The 20,739-nt window shown below is 40.5% G+C and overlaps 3 protein-coding genes across 3 annotated transcripts; 1 reads left to right on the forward strand and 2 right to left on the reverse strand.

Annotated features, from left to right (window-relative positions):
* Positions 1 to 1,757: 1,757 nt before the first annotated feature.
* Positions 1,758 to 9,282, reverse strand: gipc2 (GIPC PDZ domain containing family, member 2). The gene is made up of 6 exons (XM_030775649.1): positions 9,016 to 9,282; positions 3,243 to 3,428; positions 2,721 to 2,901; positions 2,312 to 2,424; positions 2,063 to 2,144; positions 1,758 to 1,909 (listed from the first exon to the last, which is right to left on the reverse strand). The coding sequence occupies exons 1-6, from the start codon at positions 9,280 to 9,282 to the stop codon at positions 1,758 to 1,760; spliced, it is 981 nt and encodes a 326-aa protein (XP_030631509.1).
* A 2,727-nt stretch (positions 9,283 to 12,009) lies between these two features.
* dnajb4 (DnaJ heat shock protein family (Hsp40) member B4) lies at positions 12,010 to 14,692 on the reverse strand. Its single transcript, XM_030775240.1, has 3 exons — positions 14,482 to 14,692; positions 13,244 to 13,821; positions 12,010 to 12,243 (listed from the first exon to the last, which is right to left on the reverse strand). The coding sequence occupies exons 1-3, from the start codon at positions 14,690 to 14,692 to the stop codon at positions 12,010 to 12,012; spliced, it is 1,023 nt and encodes a 340-aa protein (XP_030631100.1).
* A 1,943-nt stretch (positions 14,693 to 16,635) lies between these two features.
* slc25a24l (solute carrier family 25 member 24, like) lies at positions 16,636 to 20,302 on the forward strand. The gene is made up of 10 exons (XM_030776059.1): positions 16,636 to 16,755; positions 16,840 to 16,966; positions 17,371 to 17,458; positions 17,982 to 18,093; positions 18,212 to 18,370; positions 18,532 to 18,669; positions 18,799 to 18,906; positions 19,278 to 19,445; positions 19,773 to 19,911; positions 20,118 to 20,302. The coding sequence occupies exons 1-10, from the start codon at positions 16,636 to 16,638 to the stop codon at positions 20,300 to 20,302; spliced, it is 1,344 nt and encodes a 447-aa protein (XP_030631919.1).
* The last annotated feature ends 437 nt before the right edge of the window (positions 20,303 to 20,739 follow it).

Below are 20,739 nucleotides of genomic sequence, written 5' to 3' on the forward strand. Positions count from 1 at the left end.
TACAGTCAGGTATACAAATAAAGTTGATATAAAAAGAATCTACCTGTTCGTGGTATTAATGGAGAGGCTACGTTACAGGGAGTTTAATGAAATATTATTTCATTAACACAGATTTTGGGACTGTCAAACCAAAAGAAATAAATAACGTATGACTACTTAAAGTGACTTGAAATTAATCAGTAGATTCCAAATCAAATAACTGATATTCAACGACATGAGCCTCCTCCCAGGTATAAGTAACCCTTTCAATGTGACTTCACAAGCAGCTTCAGTGGCAATACACCCCAAATTCCCACCAACCAAACCATGTAACGTTAGTGTATACACATGGATAGAAATCATCTCCAGGGTTACGGGATACAGGGATGCTTTATTCATCACAAGTGAACAGCTTAGGTCGGGCAGTTGCTCATATTTATTGGCTACAGACAATACACATTGTTTATTTGGTTTACTACAACAAATGGAATGGACTTGTTTGCTAAACATGTCTGTTTACCTCAGTAATGTGTATTTGAGCACAATAGGAGGCACACACTAAAAATACGTTTCTGATTACAAAAAAAAAAAAAGATCCCTTATGGATTGTGCAACATCGTGTTATCTGAATGGTAAAACTAGTGTCACAAATTTTTGAGTATAATGATTTGTATTTGTATATGCGGCACTACAGTTAAGTTTTACTGTGGTTAGCCAAGATCAGTTTTAACACAATTAAAAGAACATGTTATTGCACAGGACCAGTAAAAAGATTCCCAGCAGAGGATCTATAATAAAAAATATCAGATATTAATGTAAGGCTTGTCCTGACATCTTGAAACTGTCAAACTGTTTCATGTTTAATATATGACAATTTTTTTATTTCACAAATAAATTAAAAGATCAAAAATATATGTAATCTATCAAAATTACTGTATATTTGAGCATTCTGTACAAAAAAAAAAAAAAGTCACTAAAAGTTAGAAGGTTAGGAAGGAAAGCTTTCCTTGGCAAAACGTACTCCCGCATATGCATAACAGTCTTGAGCCATCAGTGCCAGACCCACAGTGGTCCAGTGTTCCAGTGTTTGACAGATTCAGTGGCACATATACATGCTAAAAGTCATTCGATTCTGACCTTAACCCTTTCAGAGGAGCCTCAGACACAGGGTTTCAGTAAATCAAGACATTTTTGTTACGCAAAACACGAAACACAGAACATGAAAGATAAAAACGCTCTAGAACAGGCTATGAACTCAAAAATAGCTGTACAGTGAGATGTGTATAACTGAATTAGATCGGTCAGACTCAATGCCCTTTTCTGAGACAAAACTGATTAGCAATATATAATAATGAACTTTATAGGTTACGTTTTTTTTGAAGGCATCATATCTTTCTTAAGAATCACAAAAGTGATGGTGTTTTTTGTTTTTTTTTCCAACCACAGTTACATATTACACTTTTCAAATGTCTTCTCTTTCTACACAAAAAAATTATGCCGCAGTGCGTAAAGGTATAAAATCAATTCAGTGGTACAAGCATGAAGCTCAGATAGGACGGGACGTGCAGACAAATATGGACAAACGTGACATTAAAAGGTGAGATGAGGTGTTCTACATAAGCAGCAACAGAATGACATTAAGCAAGAACGGAGAGAGAGGTGAGATTCAACATGTGGTGAGCTGCATGTACCTCAAAATCGAAATAGAATCCCAAGACTTTTTTTTTTTTTTTTTTTAGCCCAGTTTTCCAGGATGGCGTAGGGGAAGGGGATTGGAATTAAAACCGTCCCTGTTTGGCATCTCCAATGGCCCCCCAGACGTCGAACACAAACTCGTCTGGGAAAGCAAAGTCTCCCAGAGCCTCGTCCAGAGCCATGGCGAACTCGTCGGGGTTCTTCTTGTCCCGGCCCACTTCCACCATGGTGGCCGCTGTAGGACAGAGGTGAGAGCGAATCATTAGACAGTGTCGCTGTTCTTGTTTCTTTTCTTTTTTTTAACCACATAAACAAGAAGACCTTAAGGGAACGTCTGTACTAAATTTCATTCTGCAACAATATGATGGTTAATAATAAAACCACAGACCTAGTTCAGTGTCACGGATGCCCATGTAACTCTCAAGAAGGTCGTCTACTTTTTTCACCGCTTTCTCCTCAAACTCTGTTGGCTGTTAAAAGACAATAAACACTTTTTGACCAGATGGCAATGAAAATGCCAAATGACCGTCAGTAACATCAGCAAAAGCTCAGTGTGCAAAATGTTGAATCAAACACGAGCGAAATTCCATCATTCAGGTGAGAGAACATAGTAACATAGAAGTGCCAAACCCCTCACCAGTTCCTCCACAGTAGCAGGACCTTTTGAACGGAGTCTCAGTGTTCCCCTGCCTGTGCCGATCTTGTTCTCTCCTGGAGGTTTGGCTCCCCTCGACCTTGGTTCAAGCATCTCTGCCAAACATAGGGGACAAATGTATTTAATTTTCATATAGTTTGCATACGCAGTATAAGCATGTTTACCTGCATTGTTCTTTATGAGGCCTGAACCCAAGTGTTAATGAAACTTAGGATGCTGTTATGAGGTTACAACACTCCTTACAGTATGACACTTCATTTAAACTGCATATACACTCTATATATCCACTAGTGAACACCACCGAACTCACTCGAAACTCTGTTCAACCCAGTCTCATAGACATGGCTGTACTAAATTACAAGCACTATTCCCAGTCTTATTAAAGACTCACCAAAGGCCTTCATGGGTTCCACCAGTTTTAGAGTGAACGTCTGGTTCTTGGGCAGTTCCTTAAGCATGCGGGCCACCTCATAGTGCCGTGAGCCCACAATGTTCTTCCCGTTGATGCACTCGATGTGGTCTCCTACACAGATGACCTTCACCCCATCCACCACACTGCCCTCTTTGATACGCTGTCATATCAGCACAAACAGAAAATAAAGATCGATGTACATTTTGTACAATTAAACATAACCTCTATGCACCATTTCACCAGACTGTTAACGTGTCACCGAGGAAGTTCAGTCAGGATGCAGTAATGTTTCATTAACACACGGTGGCACCCTTCTCCATCTTGCTCGAGTTAACGTAAACAACAGGCAGGAAACAGGCTTAGACTTATGTGCCTGGCACCACCTGGTACATACTCCATGTGCTTAGTTTGCTCGTAGGGACAAAATCCGAACGATTTATCTGACTGCCTATTTAATTTCAAATGTTTGAGCACAGATGGGGCTTCTTCCTCAGCGTGTACCTTAATGAAGGCGTATCCAGCTCCGTTGTCTGTGATGGTGAGTCCAAGAGCATCCTCAGACTTCACCACCTCTACCTCCTTCTTGATCCCTTTAATGTGAGCAAAGATAAAATCCTCCAGGCCAATCTGTCCTCCCAGCAGCCTATCCATGTCAATCTTGTGAGTGTTGAGGGTGCAAAACAGGATCTATGTGGAAGTGAAACCATAGAAAAGAAAACTCTTATATTTACAGGGGCAGCATGTTTAACTTTTGAGGAAATAAATAGATCTTTTATCAGTTAACAATCGAGTGTTTATGAAAGCATTGTTCCCTGTCACTACTATTCAAACATAAAGAGGTACCAAAACTACAGTTTGGTATAGACAAACACATCATCAACAATTGAAAACATATGACCATTTTGTTCCGTATTGTGGTTCCAATTAAGAGATTTCTGCTGAGTCTTAGATATCGGTACAGTGTAGGAACAATAGTGGTAATATCAGTCCAAACATAAGCTATATTAAAATGCCACGCAAGCAGAGAAACAAGCAAACTGGATCTGAAATTCTCCTTTCCTTGTCCAGTATGTCAAAGAAGATCAGCATCAAAAGGCAGAGAAGAATTATCTGATGAGTTGGTTCCTAGAGAGCATCTCATCATCCGATTATTCAAACAATAAAACGTACTTCTTCAATTCTTTCCTTATTGACTAATGGCTATTATGAGCCTTTGGCAGAGCAACATCAACATAAAAAAAGTCAAACTCTTTGTATCTAACACAGCTTTGGACACAATGAATAGATACAAGAGTGTTGGTTGCCTCTTTGGGTTACCCTTGTGAGTAAATAGTACAGTGAACAGCATTTTTCTCCAGAAAGAATACCTGGGCACTCAGTCTTTTGCCTTCAGCTTGACCTGACTGAGCTGTTCAGTGTTCTGAGGAGTCAAAATGGAAGTTAGTTTGGAGCTGTAGCAACACAAGTGTACAGTATTTTTCTTTGTGTACATGTTTTGTTTTGTTGACCTCTATATGGTATACAGAGGGGGGCCGTGGCAGGGGAGGTTCACTTCTCTGCTGTTACACGTTACCGAACGGCTTGGGTGACCTTTTATATAGAGCCAAAAAATTTGCGAACTCCCATTGCGAACTCCCGACAGTATGGGGAGAAACACGATACCTGGAAACATAATATTCTCGTTGCCTGATTTAAGTTCCCCTGGCAAAAGACACATGCGGTGAAAGCCAAAGGAGGAACCTTTTAGTCATGTACCATTTATTCCACTTTAGCTCATGCCGGCCAAATCACGGGCTATTAATACAACCACATGAGAGGCGAGAACAAAACATGCCACTTTTTTGAAATGTTAATTTGGCTCTAATTCAGACAGCCAAGTCCTCTATTTTTTTTTTCTTTTCCTTAACAGAAGATTATAACAACTCCACAGGTGAACATGACCTTTGGATGAAGTCTAAGGGGAGGAATCCAGGGGTTGTAAAAAGAAATGATAGGGATGAACCAGTTTGTAGGAACAACCTTTGGAGGCAGGACTGCTCCAACAAGACTGGTTTGTCTTCCCCCCCCTCCCCTCCCCTCCCCTCCCCAATGTGTACAGCAGACACATATCAGCTGACACAGACAGCGGCGTTGCCCCTGGTTACCAGTGTGGAAAAAAGGGGCAGGATTAAGGGGGAGCACTGTTAGTTTGGTGGGGTTGAAGGGAGAGTGAAAAGGGGAGGAGGGAGTGGTGGATGTTGCTTTGGATTTTGAATTGGGTGAACTGCTCAGGTCAGCCTTAGCCTGACAGATAAAAGCTGGCCAGTGCTTTAACCGTGGGATCGTGGGTGGAATCACAGCGGACGCCTACACGGTGTTACCAAGGAAGCAGCTGACATCATGCTGCCTCTCACATTTCCAGCACGCAGGATGTTCTAAGCTCCTCTTCCTCAGGCTGACGCACCTCCCACGGCACTAACGCTGAATGAGGCACGAAACTGCAGTCACGGACTCTCTAACCTTCAACCATCTGGTTACACACGAACACGTTCCAAAAATCTGGAACTAAGTTTCATTCAGAATTCTGTGGAAGTGCTAAACATTCAGCACCAGCAGTCTAACTTCATATTTTAGCGACACTTGAAGGATCAGATAGTCACAGCTAAGTATCACATACGGAACAGCTTGAACTAAAATACCAATTCAAGATAAGTAATACAAGTAAAAGAAGTGACCGTTTTTTGGCTCTAGGGTTAGGAGGGTTGTTTCTTTGGTAACGGGGTGCTATTTTAGGGCATGGAGGCCACTGCTCATGCTCAAAACTCTCCACTAATTACTGAAGAATGAACAGTGAATCAGAGCCTCGGACAAGGGCGCACATTAATAAAACAGGGCAAAGAAAGAAAAAAAAAAAAAAAACGTGACCTGGCTTGAAAGTCTTTACAGATTAACTTAGTTGGGTAGGCCGAAATGCTGACGGCATCAACAAGGTTTTACTGCTCGCAAACATGTAGTTCAGCCAGTCCCATTGCCTTACATCATTTATTAAAAGACTGATTAACTGACAAAGTTATAAAATGACTATGTGGACTCCATTCACAACAGCAAATAAAACTCATCAGCATTTATGGGAGGGTAATCATTGACTTGGGTGGGAAGTGAAAGGTGTCACAATATGAACAAAATCAACTTACTTTGAAATGCACAAGGAAAAATTAGATGCGTCATGCCATGAGAATATCTAGAACCTTACAAAGCAACTTAGCTTGCATTGTGAGAAGTCTGATTTAGTAGGGTTTGACTGTGATTTGAATTTAGCTATCAAAATAATGACAGTCACACAAACATCACACATCACACAAACCAAATGTGATTCAGATACTTGTGTAGGGATGAGTATCAAGTTTCTCTCTTTACCAGATCACACCCAGCATATATAGAAGTCTTAGGCCCTAAAACAGTGGTGGAAAAATAATTACTTCAGTTCCAAACCCCTAGAACAAGTTTCAACTGAGGCTGAACCCATACCTGTGTGTGTGTGTGTGTGTGTGTGTGTGTGTGCGTGTGTGTGTGTTTAAACAAGTTCCCTTCAACTGCTGGAACTTGTTTCATGAACGTTTTCAGACACCTGACAAACTGTCATATCCCCAATGCACATGCCGAAAAATATTGAGAGTGATTTGTTTTTATTGTCAGAAACAAGATATTTCTGAGTCCCTATTGCTCTTTCAATATAAAGACAGCGCACACTCATAAGATGAAAGTCTAATTTTCCCTGTTCATTTCAGTCAGCCAGATTATCTGAGTGAAAGAAGTTGTTGGCAAAATTTTCTTACGCTAGACCATCTGTGTAGCTGTAAAATGTGAACCCAACGGGTTAAATTTAAGCACCACTATAAAAACAATGTGATCCATGCCAATTCAAATGTGATTACAAGTTTAGTTCTGCAGGTCTTTCCAGTAACGCAAAAATCTACTTCTGAATTGATTCGGTAATCTATTGCACACACATGTCAGAGCCTCTTATCAAAGCACAACCGAGTTCCAAAACCACACCTTTGGCTTCCCATTTCAACCAAGGCTTTCAATACATATTTAGCTCAAGAGCTTTCTTGTAATTTCATTACAGCACATTCATGTCCATTGACACAAGACAGCCATGACAATCTGTAATAACTAGACCATAAAACCATGTTTGTTTCAGGATGATATTGCTTTAATAGCAACCCATTCAGTGTTGAGTATAGCACTGCATTTGGTACATATTTCATTCCCAGAGACTGTGTGTTGCAGTCTCACTGTACATGGAGAGCAAAAGCCACAGCACAGATCATTCCTCACACGTATTCAAAACCTAAACAAATGATCTGTGACAGTCTGAAACCATAGAGTCAAATGTGTAGCCAACAGTCCAGGTGTAGTGTGTAATAAACAGACTTTGCCCTGTAGGAGTCCCTGTCACGCCGCTCTCAGTTCTACGAACCCTGGGCTGTTCTCTCTGTTCTCATTTAGACAGCTTACTCAACTAATAAAAGAGATCACAGACCTCCACGCAGGTGAGCACTTACTACAGTACAGGAGGTTTTTATACTCAAGCTCCAATTTCACATGGTATTTGCCATGTCCACCGAGGTAGTTATTCAAAGGACTTTTTGAAGTCAATCACTATATTGCAGGCCTCGGAATAACAATGACGATACTAGCTCATTTTTATCCTTTTACCGTTTGTAGAGTATAATTACACTCTTCACTGAGATGGAGCGATATAAAACAAGCTAAAAATAAATCATGAACAACTACAAAGTAAGCACGTACGACGGATTTCTCCTTGTCAAATCATTACTTCACGCCCAAAGAAGAGAGAGTTGCGCAAGAAACCATTTCAGGTTCTTTTTTCATTGTCTGTGCACAATAAAGCTGTGACACAAACACCTCTTTTTTGTCTGTCTGTTCCGAGCATTTGCTGGGAGGGCATGTTCCGGCGCTGATGATAAAAAAAAAAAAAAAAAAGTCCTGAGAGCAAGTGGGCAACTCCGCATCCCTGGGGGGGACGTCTGCCTGTGAACTTTATCAGTCTGGGATTTAGGCTGTGCCCACTGCACAGGACGTAAGGGACTTCCTCTCTCAGCCTGAATCGCCCTGCTGTCCCCCCCCCCAACCCCCCACCAACTCACTCTCCTCACAGTAATGGGTGCCAGTTCACATGGCCAAAACAGCTCCTGGTATTTTACAGTGAAGCTCAAAAGAAAGATACACCCATACAGGACACATATGCCACCGCGCCTCAGGATGAGTGCATCCTATTTCAGGTGGCTGTGAAAGACAAGCGCATGCTGAAGTTTTTTGCCGACACACCGTTACATCACTTTGACTGGGGTTGAGATAAGCTATGTTTATTCAAGACGGCCTACGGTAGAGTGTCTTAAGCGTAAGGAGGGAGGTGTTAAGCAATGATCTCGTCGGAAACGATGGTTTCAACTCCAATGCATTGGCGGTTATTGCTGTGAGCACCACTGTTTTCCATCAGGGCCCGTGCAAACTGTTGTCAGGCTGGTTTCTCGGAGCCATCTTAACACATTAGTCAGCGCAGGAAATACACACTTACAAACATGTTTCTGGTTGATAGAGGGAGGCCCTACTTGTTGTTCTAGCCTTGTTTTTTTAAGGAGAAAAAACACCCAAACTGGTCAGAGCGAAGACTTGGTCTTCTCGTGGCCATGTTTAAAGGCCTCTTCGCAGTTGTCTGAGTACTGAATGCTGCTGGATAAATGTCTTAGTACAATAAATGTTCATCTTCTTATCACTGGAAAACAGCATGGAATTTGACCCTATGTCCAAAATCCTGCATATAAAATTTTACAAAAGGGTTTGAGGTCAAGGCTGTTTGATTTAAACCTACACCTAATGTGTACATAATGGTAGATTTCAGTGTATTATTACTAGTTTGTTTCCATGTTTATTAAACGTGTAAACTAATATTTTATTAAACTTGTAAAAGGTTAGGTTTATCTATAGTTGAGAATACTTTGAGCCCACTGATCCTCCTTGGAGACAACCCATTAAAGATTCCAATAAAATCATTTCCCTCCGTCATTTGGGTAGGGTTAAGATCACTCGAAATGGTCACAGAGTGTCAAGGCGCACCTTTCGCAAACACCCCTTCCCTAAATAAGTTCTTACAACTATTCACTACAGGATAACTACGTAAAAACGGACGGGCAAAGTTCTGCAAAAAATACTTTTCAACATTTGGTCAATATTAACCCACAAAATAAATTTAATAGCCATACTTTACCTCTGGAGGGCTTAAATTGAAAGCTTCCGCTATTTTGCAGTATAGCTCTTTTACATTTGAGAACCCCTCTATTCTGCCAGTCGGACTACCGTGGGCAAGCTGTGTATGAAACACGAGTTTCGGTCGCAGACTGGCAGGTGGAGGTGGCAGACCGCCACCGTTAACAGAAGACTTTCCGGGACCCGGCAGTCCATCCATCTCTTCATTCTCTACCAAATTCGAGCTGTCCCTCGGCTTGGTCTTCTTTTTCCTAAGTCCCAAAGGCATCTTTCCTTTTACTCGGTAATCCGTGGGGCACGTAGGTACGCGAACTGTTCAACTAGCGCATTTGTGAAAAAGAAACCTGCTTCAGATCTTCCTTTACTTGACTACAGCTGGTTTTCCCTCCGCCTTTTGCGTTGTTCGAAAGTAAGCCAAAGCTGATTTCTCAGTTGGAAATTATTTTTCAAATAAGTCCTGAATGGGAAACCTCAGCTGCCCTGTTCGTTTTCCTATCTACTGTAAACTGACTTGCTGGTTCACAAACAATGGCAACACTGTTTCCAATGAAGTGAACGCAGGCGCAGTATGTGATGAACAGTCCTGGGAGAATGCCAGGAGGAGATATTCGACGTCAGACAGAAACTCATTTACCTGGATCAGGTGTCAGTAAATGTGTGGAATTTTTTCTCTATTTCAGCATGGCCGCAAGGCTTAAGAAGAATTATCATTATAATAAATAAAAGTGACAGTTCTAATTTAATTAAATAGGACAGAAGTGGTCAGAACAAAGTTTTTAGGCTTCCTTGACGAAAGGTCATTACATAATCACATGACATACTCACGGCCACACCTGTAGTTCAAACTGACTAGGAACCAGGTGGTTGATAACACTTCACGTTAGAGTCTTAGAATGTACGCGAAGATGTTGTCTCAACTGCGTGCTCCAGTCAAGGTATATTGCAGTGATTGAGACGTAGAGTTATAGTTATCATGTATGTTGATTCCTTAAGCCGGTAACCGTTTTACTTGTATGATTAGTCAGCTGCTGACAAAATATTTTTAGCTCAAAAGCAATTCTCACAACATAGTATAACGTTTAATCGTACTGTTTGTTCTACCTGTTGCGCGTCGCCGTTCTGTGTCAAGTATGCCCATCGCCATTAGCCCAAATTTACAAAGCAGAAGTGGGAAAAACATAATTTTGGCTACTTAAAGGGTAAAAATAATTTGAAAGCCCTCACTGGCTGACTGCCCGAGAATTTAATGAAACAGATATGGCACGTTTGCAATGAAAGATGTGGCGTCCCCTGGCGGATTTCTTTAAGGTCACATGCTGACATATGGCAGGGTCATGTTTTAGAGTTGTTTTGGGATTTGAGGTGCGAGTGTTTTTTGGCGGATACTGGACAGTTCAGCATCTGCTAGACAACCCAGGTTGTGCAAAGACTTACAGTGAGGATTGTTTTCGTATCATTGGCAGAGCGAGATCATCTTTTCACTTTGGAGTTTTGGAAACTATCTATATAAAAGCCAAGAAACAGTGCTATTTAGTCAGAAAGAGTTCGTTTTCTCGCTTGGATTCTGGCTAATTCTATTGGCCACCTCATGGTATCCGGTGTGCTGATTGGTGTCCCAACACAGTACCAATTCACCTACACCTCTTCTGATTGGCGTATTTCGATCCTTATCTGGGTTTATAATCGTTTTGAGTAACTGTTTCTTTCACTTTCTGACGTTTCATACTCTGAAGAGTGTCAGACGAAAAGCTGTTAAAAAATGTTTCCGATTTTTTCCGCAATTTTGAAGTTATGTACCACTCAAAGCCTTACCCTTTTAAATGCAGCTTTTATGTTTAGGATTAATTTTTTAACAGGTACAATTTAAAATGCTGAATTAAATGTGAAATTGGAATTTAAATAGCATAAAATAGTAATCTTTCCAAAATATTTATATAAAAGCTGCTGTTTCTACAGTGCAGTAAAAAAATGAGGCTGGAAATAAATAGGTAGGCGAGACAATGGATGACAATGTCCTATCGCATGTATTGTGTGAATTTCTGCCACAGAGAAAACTATTCATTTGTGTATGAAGGCTCATTTATCAAATGTTACTGTCAAATCTATTGTTAAAGCACTAATTTCACTTACAGAAATATCTGGTAAAACAGCCTTGATTTTAGAAGCAATGCTGAGGATAAAAAACATTTTAAACCTCTAGTACAGTAACCTTTCACGATACTTTAAAGTGGCATGTGCACAGAAAGAAAAAAAGTACTGAAAGCCATCACAAGAAGACCCAATCCTCTGTCAAATATAGCTACTCCTTATATGGAAAATTCGGGCAGGGGAGAAGAGAATTCTTTCCACTTACTGATAGAATAGAAGGCTAAAGAAGTATTTACTCATTTAACTATTTAATGAAGCACATTACGGGCCTGCCCAATTTTTCTTTACACAGTCCAGTTCTTTAAGATTTATGTAATCTTATGTTTACTGTTCTTTGGAGTGTGTGGGCTTTCATTTGATTTCAAATTTTACTTAATACTGGGGACCAAATACAAGATATCTGACATGTGATTGATATTTTGTTAACAGCTTTAAAAAAAAGTATAGGTCTTTCTTTGAAGAGACAAAATGTATGTCTGGCATTGATAGCATTAAATATGTTCAAGAGAGACCGGGTCTCTACTGAATTCATCTGTTAATCTTTATCCTTATGCTCACAGCAGCTGGTATCAAGATTGCACTCAAAAGAAGAAAAAAGTGCTCCAAGTGAGAGAATGACTCGTTCATGACCAAATTTCAGACATCACAATCGTTTACTTGTACTTTCAAGACCATTTTAAGCATGCAATGTACTTTTAAAAAAAACACAAAAAAATAGATAAAAAATAGAAATTGCACATTCTTTATGGAGTAACTGTGATTTCTTGACACTGTCCATTTGGGAGAGGGTCTTTTTTGTCAGGATGTTACTCAGTTCAGTCCACTTTTTTTTCTTTTCTTTTTGTTCTTACGAAGTAGGCAAGTGCCGCTTCAGAACATCCTTGGCATTGGATGGTAGACTGTCTGGAAAGTTCACATCAAACTCCACGATCAGATCCCCCCTCTGTTCTGGGTTTTTGGGGAAGGGTAGTCCTTGCCCGGCTATTCTTTTTCTCATGCCTGGTTTGATGACATCAGTGATCTTCATATTGCATGTTTTACCATCTATTGTTGACACGGTGACTGAGCAACCACACAATGACTGCAATCAGAGAAACGTGAAAGTCACAATCATGCATCCAAAAAGACACAACAGTTATAGTGTATCCAACGAGTTAATCATGCAGTTTCTTTTTCTCATCTGACATATTTCTGAGCAGACAATGTAATCGAAAAGGATGAAACATTTTCACCTTTAATGCTGATGGACTCTATCATACTGTAATTAAATAAAAGAATTATCTCAAGTTCAAAAGAATGTAACTGATGGAGTTGAAGTTGAGTATCATATCACCTGCCACTTAAAAGCAATCAACCACATGCACATATTCTCACTGAAAATTGGCTTATCATCTACAATCCAGTTCATGTTTCTCTATGTACTGAACTTCATACGACAGGCTATATAAAACATATAACCTTTTTTATCCCAAACAGTATTCCTCACTTAAAAACAGTACAGGGCACTTGTCTCCACAGCTGTCAAAAGAAATTTCAGTATTTCATTGTCTAAAAAGAAAAAGGATTAAGTCCATGGTCTCAACCAGAGGGGCACTGTAGTATACCTACATTCCTACAGTCATAGATTCTGACTGTGTGGCTCATTTTGTGGTGGCAAAGATCTGATGAGTCGGCCTAAGCTGGGATGCATCCAAGATGATGTAACATCACAAAATGTTCCAAGTGCCTTGCACAAAAATGTGATGCGGGCCTACAAACACAGACCTAACACTCTTCAATCTCGCAATCCTTCACAAGAGAACTTCCTTAGCCAGTGTGAATGAGCCACCCCCAAGAAATCATGAGCCATGGTCCTTGTGATCTCAGCCCCACACAACTTCACTACCTACACTTATGCAATGCAATGCAATGCAATACTTATCTGATAACAGGTCTGCTGGATAAGACATAGAAGCTCCTTGAGTGCAGCTGAACAGGTTTCTGTGTTCTTAGCCTACATAGATGCCTACCTGCAATCTTGAGCTCATATTCACGCATTGTAATTGACCTGTAATTGGCTTACCTACAGATGGCAAACTCACCTGTCGTAGACTGACGCGCACAGGGTATACAATATCAGAGCCCTCCCGCCTAAAGTGGGCATGAGGCTTATCTTTGATGACAAAAACTATGTCTGCTGGAATAGTGTTCGGGGATTCGTCCCCCTCGCGAGGAAACGTGATCTTTGTGCCCTCTTTCCACCCGCGCTTAATCTCGATTGTTAGGATTTTGTCCTCGGTTCGCATGGTGCGTCCGTCGGGATTCAGACGTTTGCGGGAGATTTTCATGCGCTTGGTACATCCATGGAAGACTTCTTCTAGAGACACTCGTAGCTCATGATGAATTGCCGGGTCTTGTTTCCGCCTTTGCTGACCACCTAGGCCAACGTGTCGATCACGAGGGAATCCATTTATATTGAAACTTGTGAAAGAACCGAAGGGGTCATTACCGTCCACTTCCATGTCATCGTCATCCCGTCCGTTGACTTTCCGACCGAAGAATATTTCGAACGGGTTAGCACCACCAAAAAATGTAGCAAACGTTGCGTGAGGGTCTCCATGGAAGGTGTATGTGAAGTTGCTTCCTTGTCCATCTGTGGCTCCTCCACCACCTTTAAGCCCTACCAACGGAAAATGGGCAGAATGTAATTAACTTTTAGGATACGGAACCAGAGCTCTGTTGTATTAAATTAAGGTGATATCTCGAAAATCACCTGGGTGCTATGATAAAGACTGACAGGACTATGACTTGTCAGTATTTCGATGTTTGACCATGGCTGCGGGTGTTGATATGTCGTGCAGATAGACAGTCGATATTTGTTTTTAGAAGAGGCAGCTCAGCCAAAATGTCTATCTGAAAATAGGTTTGCGGTTGACTTAAATAATCACAGATCCCGTCGAACGCTTGGGGGTAATCAAGGTAATGGCAGCCCCGTTTCGACGAGCTTTATCATATCACATCTCAGATAGCAAAGCCATGCAGTAAAATAGCAGCTTGCATGGTGCCATAATTTGGGGAACAATCTCAAAAATGACATTACGTCAACATCGCCGGATTCGAGTTTGCCTAAGAATATGACTGTGGGCGTGCTGGCTGAGAATTTATCCCAATATGGTTAAATAATACTCCGTTAATAAATTGTGTCATTCATTTACGATATTCGGTCACAAATAAACAAGAAAAAGATGTGGATACTCCATAACAAATATCATAACATGCGTAAATTAATTCTGGACCTGAAAATAAATTAGCTGTATCACAAGGAAAAATGAGAACCCACCTTCTTCTCCATATTGGTCATATATCTCTCGTTTTTTAGGATCACTGAGAACTTCGTAAGCTTCGGCGATCTCCTTAAATTTTTCCTCTGCATTAGCTGCCTTGTTTTTGTCCGGGTGCCATTTCAGGGCTTGTTTTCTGTATGCTTTTTTAATATCCTCGTCGGACGCTCCTTTCGAAATGCCTAGTATTTTGTAATAATCTTTCCCCATTTTTCCCCAATGTGGCCCTACACCGGATGGAGACTGATGTTTCGACGCCGCTGCCAATGATCTTTTTCGTACCCTATAAAAATCGAAGATCAAATCCTGGGTTTGGTCGTCAGGAGGCAGTTAACTGTCCTTTTAAACAATACAAGCCGGTAGCGCAACTGTGCGTTCCTCTGATGTATGTTTGGAGGCGGTTAATCAGCGCCAAGGACTTTGTGTTATTTTCCCTCGCTGTGACTCTCTTTAAATAGCCATTGCACCCTCCCCAGAACCAGTGCAGCTCACTGGAATCTGAGGGCTCTTTCTAGAAAGTAAGAGCTGAAACACGTCATTTCCCATGATCGGTTAACGTTTGAATTCAGCTGTTGAAGTTAAAGAGTCTGTAATTCGTACAATATGAAAGAAAATGGGGTCATACAATTTCTGAGAGTAGCTAACAAACATATTTGACCAGTCAAATGCCACCCCCTCATTATTGGGATTTCTCGTTTCAGACCTCAGATGTGGCTTCCAAGATATGGCCTGTGAAGACACATGACACATTTACATAGACATATTGAAACCCCGAATCTCTGTTAAACACCAGTGTGTTTTTCCCCATGTGAGTGGTATGCTCAATCTAGTCCTGGCCATTGTTGGTAGGGTGTGGATCTTCCCTTTTACTACAATATGTTTCTAAAAGGACAAAAAGATTGCAATATTTAAGTGAGGCGTAAGAGCTTCGAGGTATGCTTTTTCATGTAATCACAAACTCACTTGTTATCATGGTCTTATTCCCCACACACTAAAAAACCAACCATACAAACAAACAAAAAAAGCAATTCAGGATTATATGAATTGCACTGATCAGTATATTTTCACACACAAAGCCACTGAAAAGATAAGTTTATACAGCATTGAGACGAACACAAATGTGTGGGCCCTCTTGGAGCACTGTCCACCTCAAAGGAACAAGGCGTACATTACTCAGCATTACCTCAACCTGATTTTTACATTCACTCTCTCAAATAAAACAAAAACCAATAGTTTCTCTCATTTCAAATCTAAACCCTGATCATGGACAATATACTCTGCCAATTTGAACTTTGTGTCATGTGTGCTTGATAATGGACCCGAGGACAATCCTAAAACTGAGGGTGATCAAGCGGCCCACATGAAGGAGCTGCTAACTTGATTTTGACACACCTGATTTTAGTGCGCAGATGTGTAAGACAGGAGTAAACGACTGTCTCTACTCACTGTCACTTCGGGTGGACGGTTGGCTGACATGGTGTGCTATCCACGTCATGGGTCCTAGGACAAATCGAGCACTGCAGATGTGGGTTGACATAGGTCACTTTCTAAGAATAGCAAGTACACCAGTATTAAACTACATTCATCAACTGCAAAATCCCCTAAGCGCAGTGCCATTCACGTTTTGATAGGAGGAAGCTGTTGGCATAGTGAAATTCCGTGACATAATCTGTCTCACGCTGTCCTCCCCCAACCCACACTTTTTTTTTTTTCTTCTTGCTACAAATCATAGAATGTACGTTTTATGGGGATTTGATAGCCTTGTAGAAATGCCGGATATTTCTGAAACGTCTAAGCAGATCTATAATGCGATCTGTTCAGAGGTGGTGCAGAGCATTTGACTTACTGGCTTCTGCATCGTGTGAATGCGGCGCCACCTACTGTCTGACTATGAAAAATCAAACGCACAAGCGCGTGTGCGGTCAGTTACTCCCAGAATTAAGCACACTGAGGAGAGAGCATCGACTCGTCCTGCAGTGGAATTCTGCACAAGAGCAAATCCTCTCATCCAGTCATGAACAGCGCATAAATGACTCAGCGAATAGTATTCCCACTTTTTCAGTGAAATAAGATTTTGTAACTAGTATCTGGTTCATGTTTTCGTGATCAGAGTTATTTGCTATTTCTTTCTCTTTGCAATAATACAAAGCGGTATGGATCAGTTTCGTTCCCTTTTTGACAAACTTGACCAAGATAAAGACGGTTTTATATCCGTTGAGGAACTCCACAATGAGATGAAGAAGATTGGAGTTCAATCTGTGAATAAAGCGGAGGTAATTTTTGTAACATCGTGCCAGAGCACTACAGAATGAAATTACAAGTATCTAATTAAGGCAAAATGGGCCTTTCTGTTGTAGGCTATTGTCGGCAATTATGACAGAAATGATGATGGACGGCTAGATTATGAGGAGTTTCTCAGCTATCTTGTGGATAGAGAAAAGAAATGGAAAATAGATTTTCATGTCCTTGACAAGAACAAATGCGGTGAGTTCCCATCAAATGATTTTTTCATCTGAAAATCTTATTGGCAACTAGATCTTAACAGACTGTCGATTATACTGCTACGGAATATTTTTCCCCAGGTGAACATACAAAGCACACATGCTATGTCAGCATGTTTAACGTATGGTCACTTGGTAAATTGAATACCTTAAAGCAAAATGAATGTCAAGGTCAAGGGGAAGTATGGAGACTTGGTAACACTGGTGTATTGTTTATCGACAGGACAACACATGTGGGATTGGTGGGCGGGTGAACTAACACTCAACACTGAAGGGTGCAAAGATACGCAGTGCCGCTCTAACGCCACACAAGCAAGATTAACTCTTTACAGTGGTTATTACAATTTCAGTTTGATGCATTCATGCCCTTCTCTTTTTTTTGATCAGGATCCATTGACCAAGAGGATATCATAAATGTGTTTAAGGAATTAGGAGTGGTCATAACAAGGCACAACGCTAAGAGAATAATACAAATGTAAGAATGACTATGTCTGTCTCACACAATGGTTGGAGTTAATTTAAATCATAGAAATTCATAGATTACTATGTAATTTTACTATGTACTGTATAGATTGTAATGTGACTTAAATGGTATTGTATTAGATTAATGAATGATGAGAATAAAAGTTTTGAACTGCTGTAAAAAAAAAAAAAGAAGAGTATTTGTTATGTTTGCTTGCTCTTTAGTTAATGATGGCTTAGAATTTGTTTACTGATCGAATGAATCAGTTCTGACCATAAAGGTACCTAGTTCATACGAATGATGGAAAAGTTATTTTAACACCAGTTATACTTACTCCCGACTGGAGAATAACATTTCTTAATGCATGTTTTATCACAACTCCATTTTGACATGCTATAAAACAGATCATATTCATAAGCAGTATGACCTTACAGCATTTATGAAATGCTAATTGAGATTTGTTCCTTAATCTGGTGCTGCAGCAGTTATTAAAAAAAATCCATAACTGGATGATCTAATAAACATTTGTCCCCAGGATGGATAAAGACAGCTCCATGACTGTTGACTGGGGAGAGTTTCTGCAGCACATCATCCTCAACCCAGTGGAGAACATTGGGGAGCTGGTGTCCTCCTGGAAACATAGCTTGGTAAAGACCTCACCACCACAGTGTACTTACCACAAGTGACAAAAGCCCTCACAACTAACATCTAAAAGCAGTTATGCTGTTTTTTGTGAGATACTGTATCTTTCCTTGTGATTTGCAGGTATTTGACGTCGGTGAGAGTCGTTCCATGCCCATACAGTTGGGTCAGGATGAGACGGACGTCTCAGTTTGGGGGAATTTTATACTGGCAGCGGGCTTGGCTGACGCTGTTTCGAGAACTGTGACCGCACCTATTGACCGCTTAAAGACTCAGCTCCAGGTACATTTGTCCTTAACGTATATACAGCTCAGGATGCCACAGTTTTCTTCTGCATGCATCTGTTTAACGAGCTGATATTGAGGAACGTTCTGTTAATGTACAAACTGAAAGGTTTACACGAAGAAACTGGTCACATTGTAATATATCTTTGTGTTGGCTAGGTATATGGATCCAAGGCATTTTCTTTGGGGTTCAAAGAGCTGAAATCCGGGGGTTTTCGGTCCATGTGGCAAGGAAATGCTGTAAATGTGTTGAAAGGAACCCCACAATCAACTCTTCAGTGTTTCATCTATACTCAGGCATGAGGTTCACTACACTCTTTCTGTACCATATTTAATTCACACACACACACACACACACACACACACACACACACACACACACACACACACACACACACTCTCTCATTATCTTCCCTCTCCTAACAGATGAGGCTGCATACCTTGGGCCAACAAGATAGTCTGTCAGTTCTACAGAGATTTGGACTGGGTTGCATATCAGGAGCAGTGGCACATGCTGTATTCTACCCCCTAGAGGTATCAGAGTACCACCACAGGTCCGAATATTTCACTGTTTGTGTGAACTGTTGTCTTTGACAGGCGTGTATGGCAAAGGCAGTGCTTAATGGTTTTGTATTAATGTGTGAGGGAGACTATACTTTAGACCTGTACTGCTTATATTTTAGCTTACCCTAAATCCTTATAAACAGAATCCTTCTTTTGCTCTATTTGGTTGGTGTTATGACTAATTAAATGATTTTGTGAAGACACATTTAACTAGTTTCCTTTTAACTCAGTCTGTTCCAGTAATCATGTTTTGGGTGGCATTAATGATAAGTAACATAAACTGACAGATTTTGATATTTCACAGCGGTGGATTGAATGAGACATCCATCTCTCCCCTGTAGGTGCTGAAGGTGAGACTTAACCTCCAGCAGGCAGGTGCCCGCAGTGGAGTACTGCTGTGTGCGAGGTCCATTTACCAAAATGAGTCTGTGTCTGCCTTCTACAGAGGTTTCAAACCTAGCATCCTCTGCATGATTCCATATGCTGGGGTGGAGTGTGCTGTTCATCAGGTAAAATGAATCAAATGCATCAGAAGTCTGTTAACACACACACCATACACACACAGTTACAGCATTAATCTATATACAATTCAATTGCCATCATACATGGTTCAATATATGTTTCAAACATATGTACATGCTTATACCTCTAGACAGAATATGTTCTAGCTCTGTGATTCTGAAGGTATAAATCCATTCTTTAATAATCAATTCCTCACATATTGAGAGATGAAGTTGAGTCCAACACATGCCTCTGAGTGGGTAAGCCACTGTTATATGTAGATTTTTTTGGAGTCATATTCCATGTAAATGTTAACCTGTCTTCTCTGCCTGCAGTCAATCATGAACTGGGCTAAAAGGGACCCTGCAAATCACAGTGAGTCAAAGCTCTTCTTCTTCAGCTTCGTGGCTTTTGCTTCAGGGCAGATGACCAGCTACCCACTGGCTATCATCAGAACACAGCAGCAAGCTCAAGGTCAGAAACAAACCAAATCTGACTCACATCCGAATTTCTGTGCACAGTCTGTTACAGTGTTAGGAGTTTAGGTATAAAGTTCAATGAACAAGGTCACAACAGCTTTACATATCAAAGCACATTGTAAATGTTTTTTTTTTTCTTTTTTCCCAAAGACCAAAAAGTTTGACTGGCAAGTTGATCATCATGTTTGTGTGTTTCTTCAGCTTTCAGTTCAGCCTCAAAGCAAACTACAGGTGTTCACCAAGGATTCATTAGGATCTTTGAGAAGCAAGGTCTGCGGGGATTTTATAATGGAATGGGAACCAGCTTTCTGAGGGCTGTGCCATGTGCCTTGTTGAATTATTTGTTAACATCAAAACTTGAACAAATTCTGAGTGAACCTGCATGATTTTACATTATGGACGTTTTGCTCCGCTCTCTTTGAATTCACAAAACAGATGACTGTGGGATTTAACATGTTCTTATATGTGATATGATGCCATTGAGACTATGTATCATGGTCACTGGATAGATGGCACCGATGGGTCATATTTGAGAAAATGAAAACAAAGCATCTCTAAGGAGTGTAAGAATCAAGGAAAAAGTTGTCTGTGGGTTTGTGTCTGTCACCAACACAATATCAAATAAACATATATTTTTTTTTCTTGATCAAACGAGAATTCCTCTACTCTTTTTAAATTAAAAATTTATGATCAAGTTTTAAATTAAGGTGTTGTTTTGGGTACGGGCAATAATCAGCCACTGTGTCAAGATTTAAAAAAACATAATCTTTTGAAGTGTATGAATAGTTTTTATCATTACGTATTCATATAGATTTACCAGTTC

The sequence above is a fragment of the Chanos chanos genome, chromosome 5 (assembly GCF_902362185.1).
Source record: "Chanos chanos chromosome 5, fChaCha1.1, whole genome shotgun sequence".
Classification (NCBI taxonomy): Eukaryota; Metazoa; Chordata; class Actinopteri; order Gonorynchiformes; family Chanidae; genus Chanos; species Chanos chanos.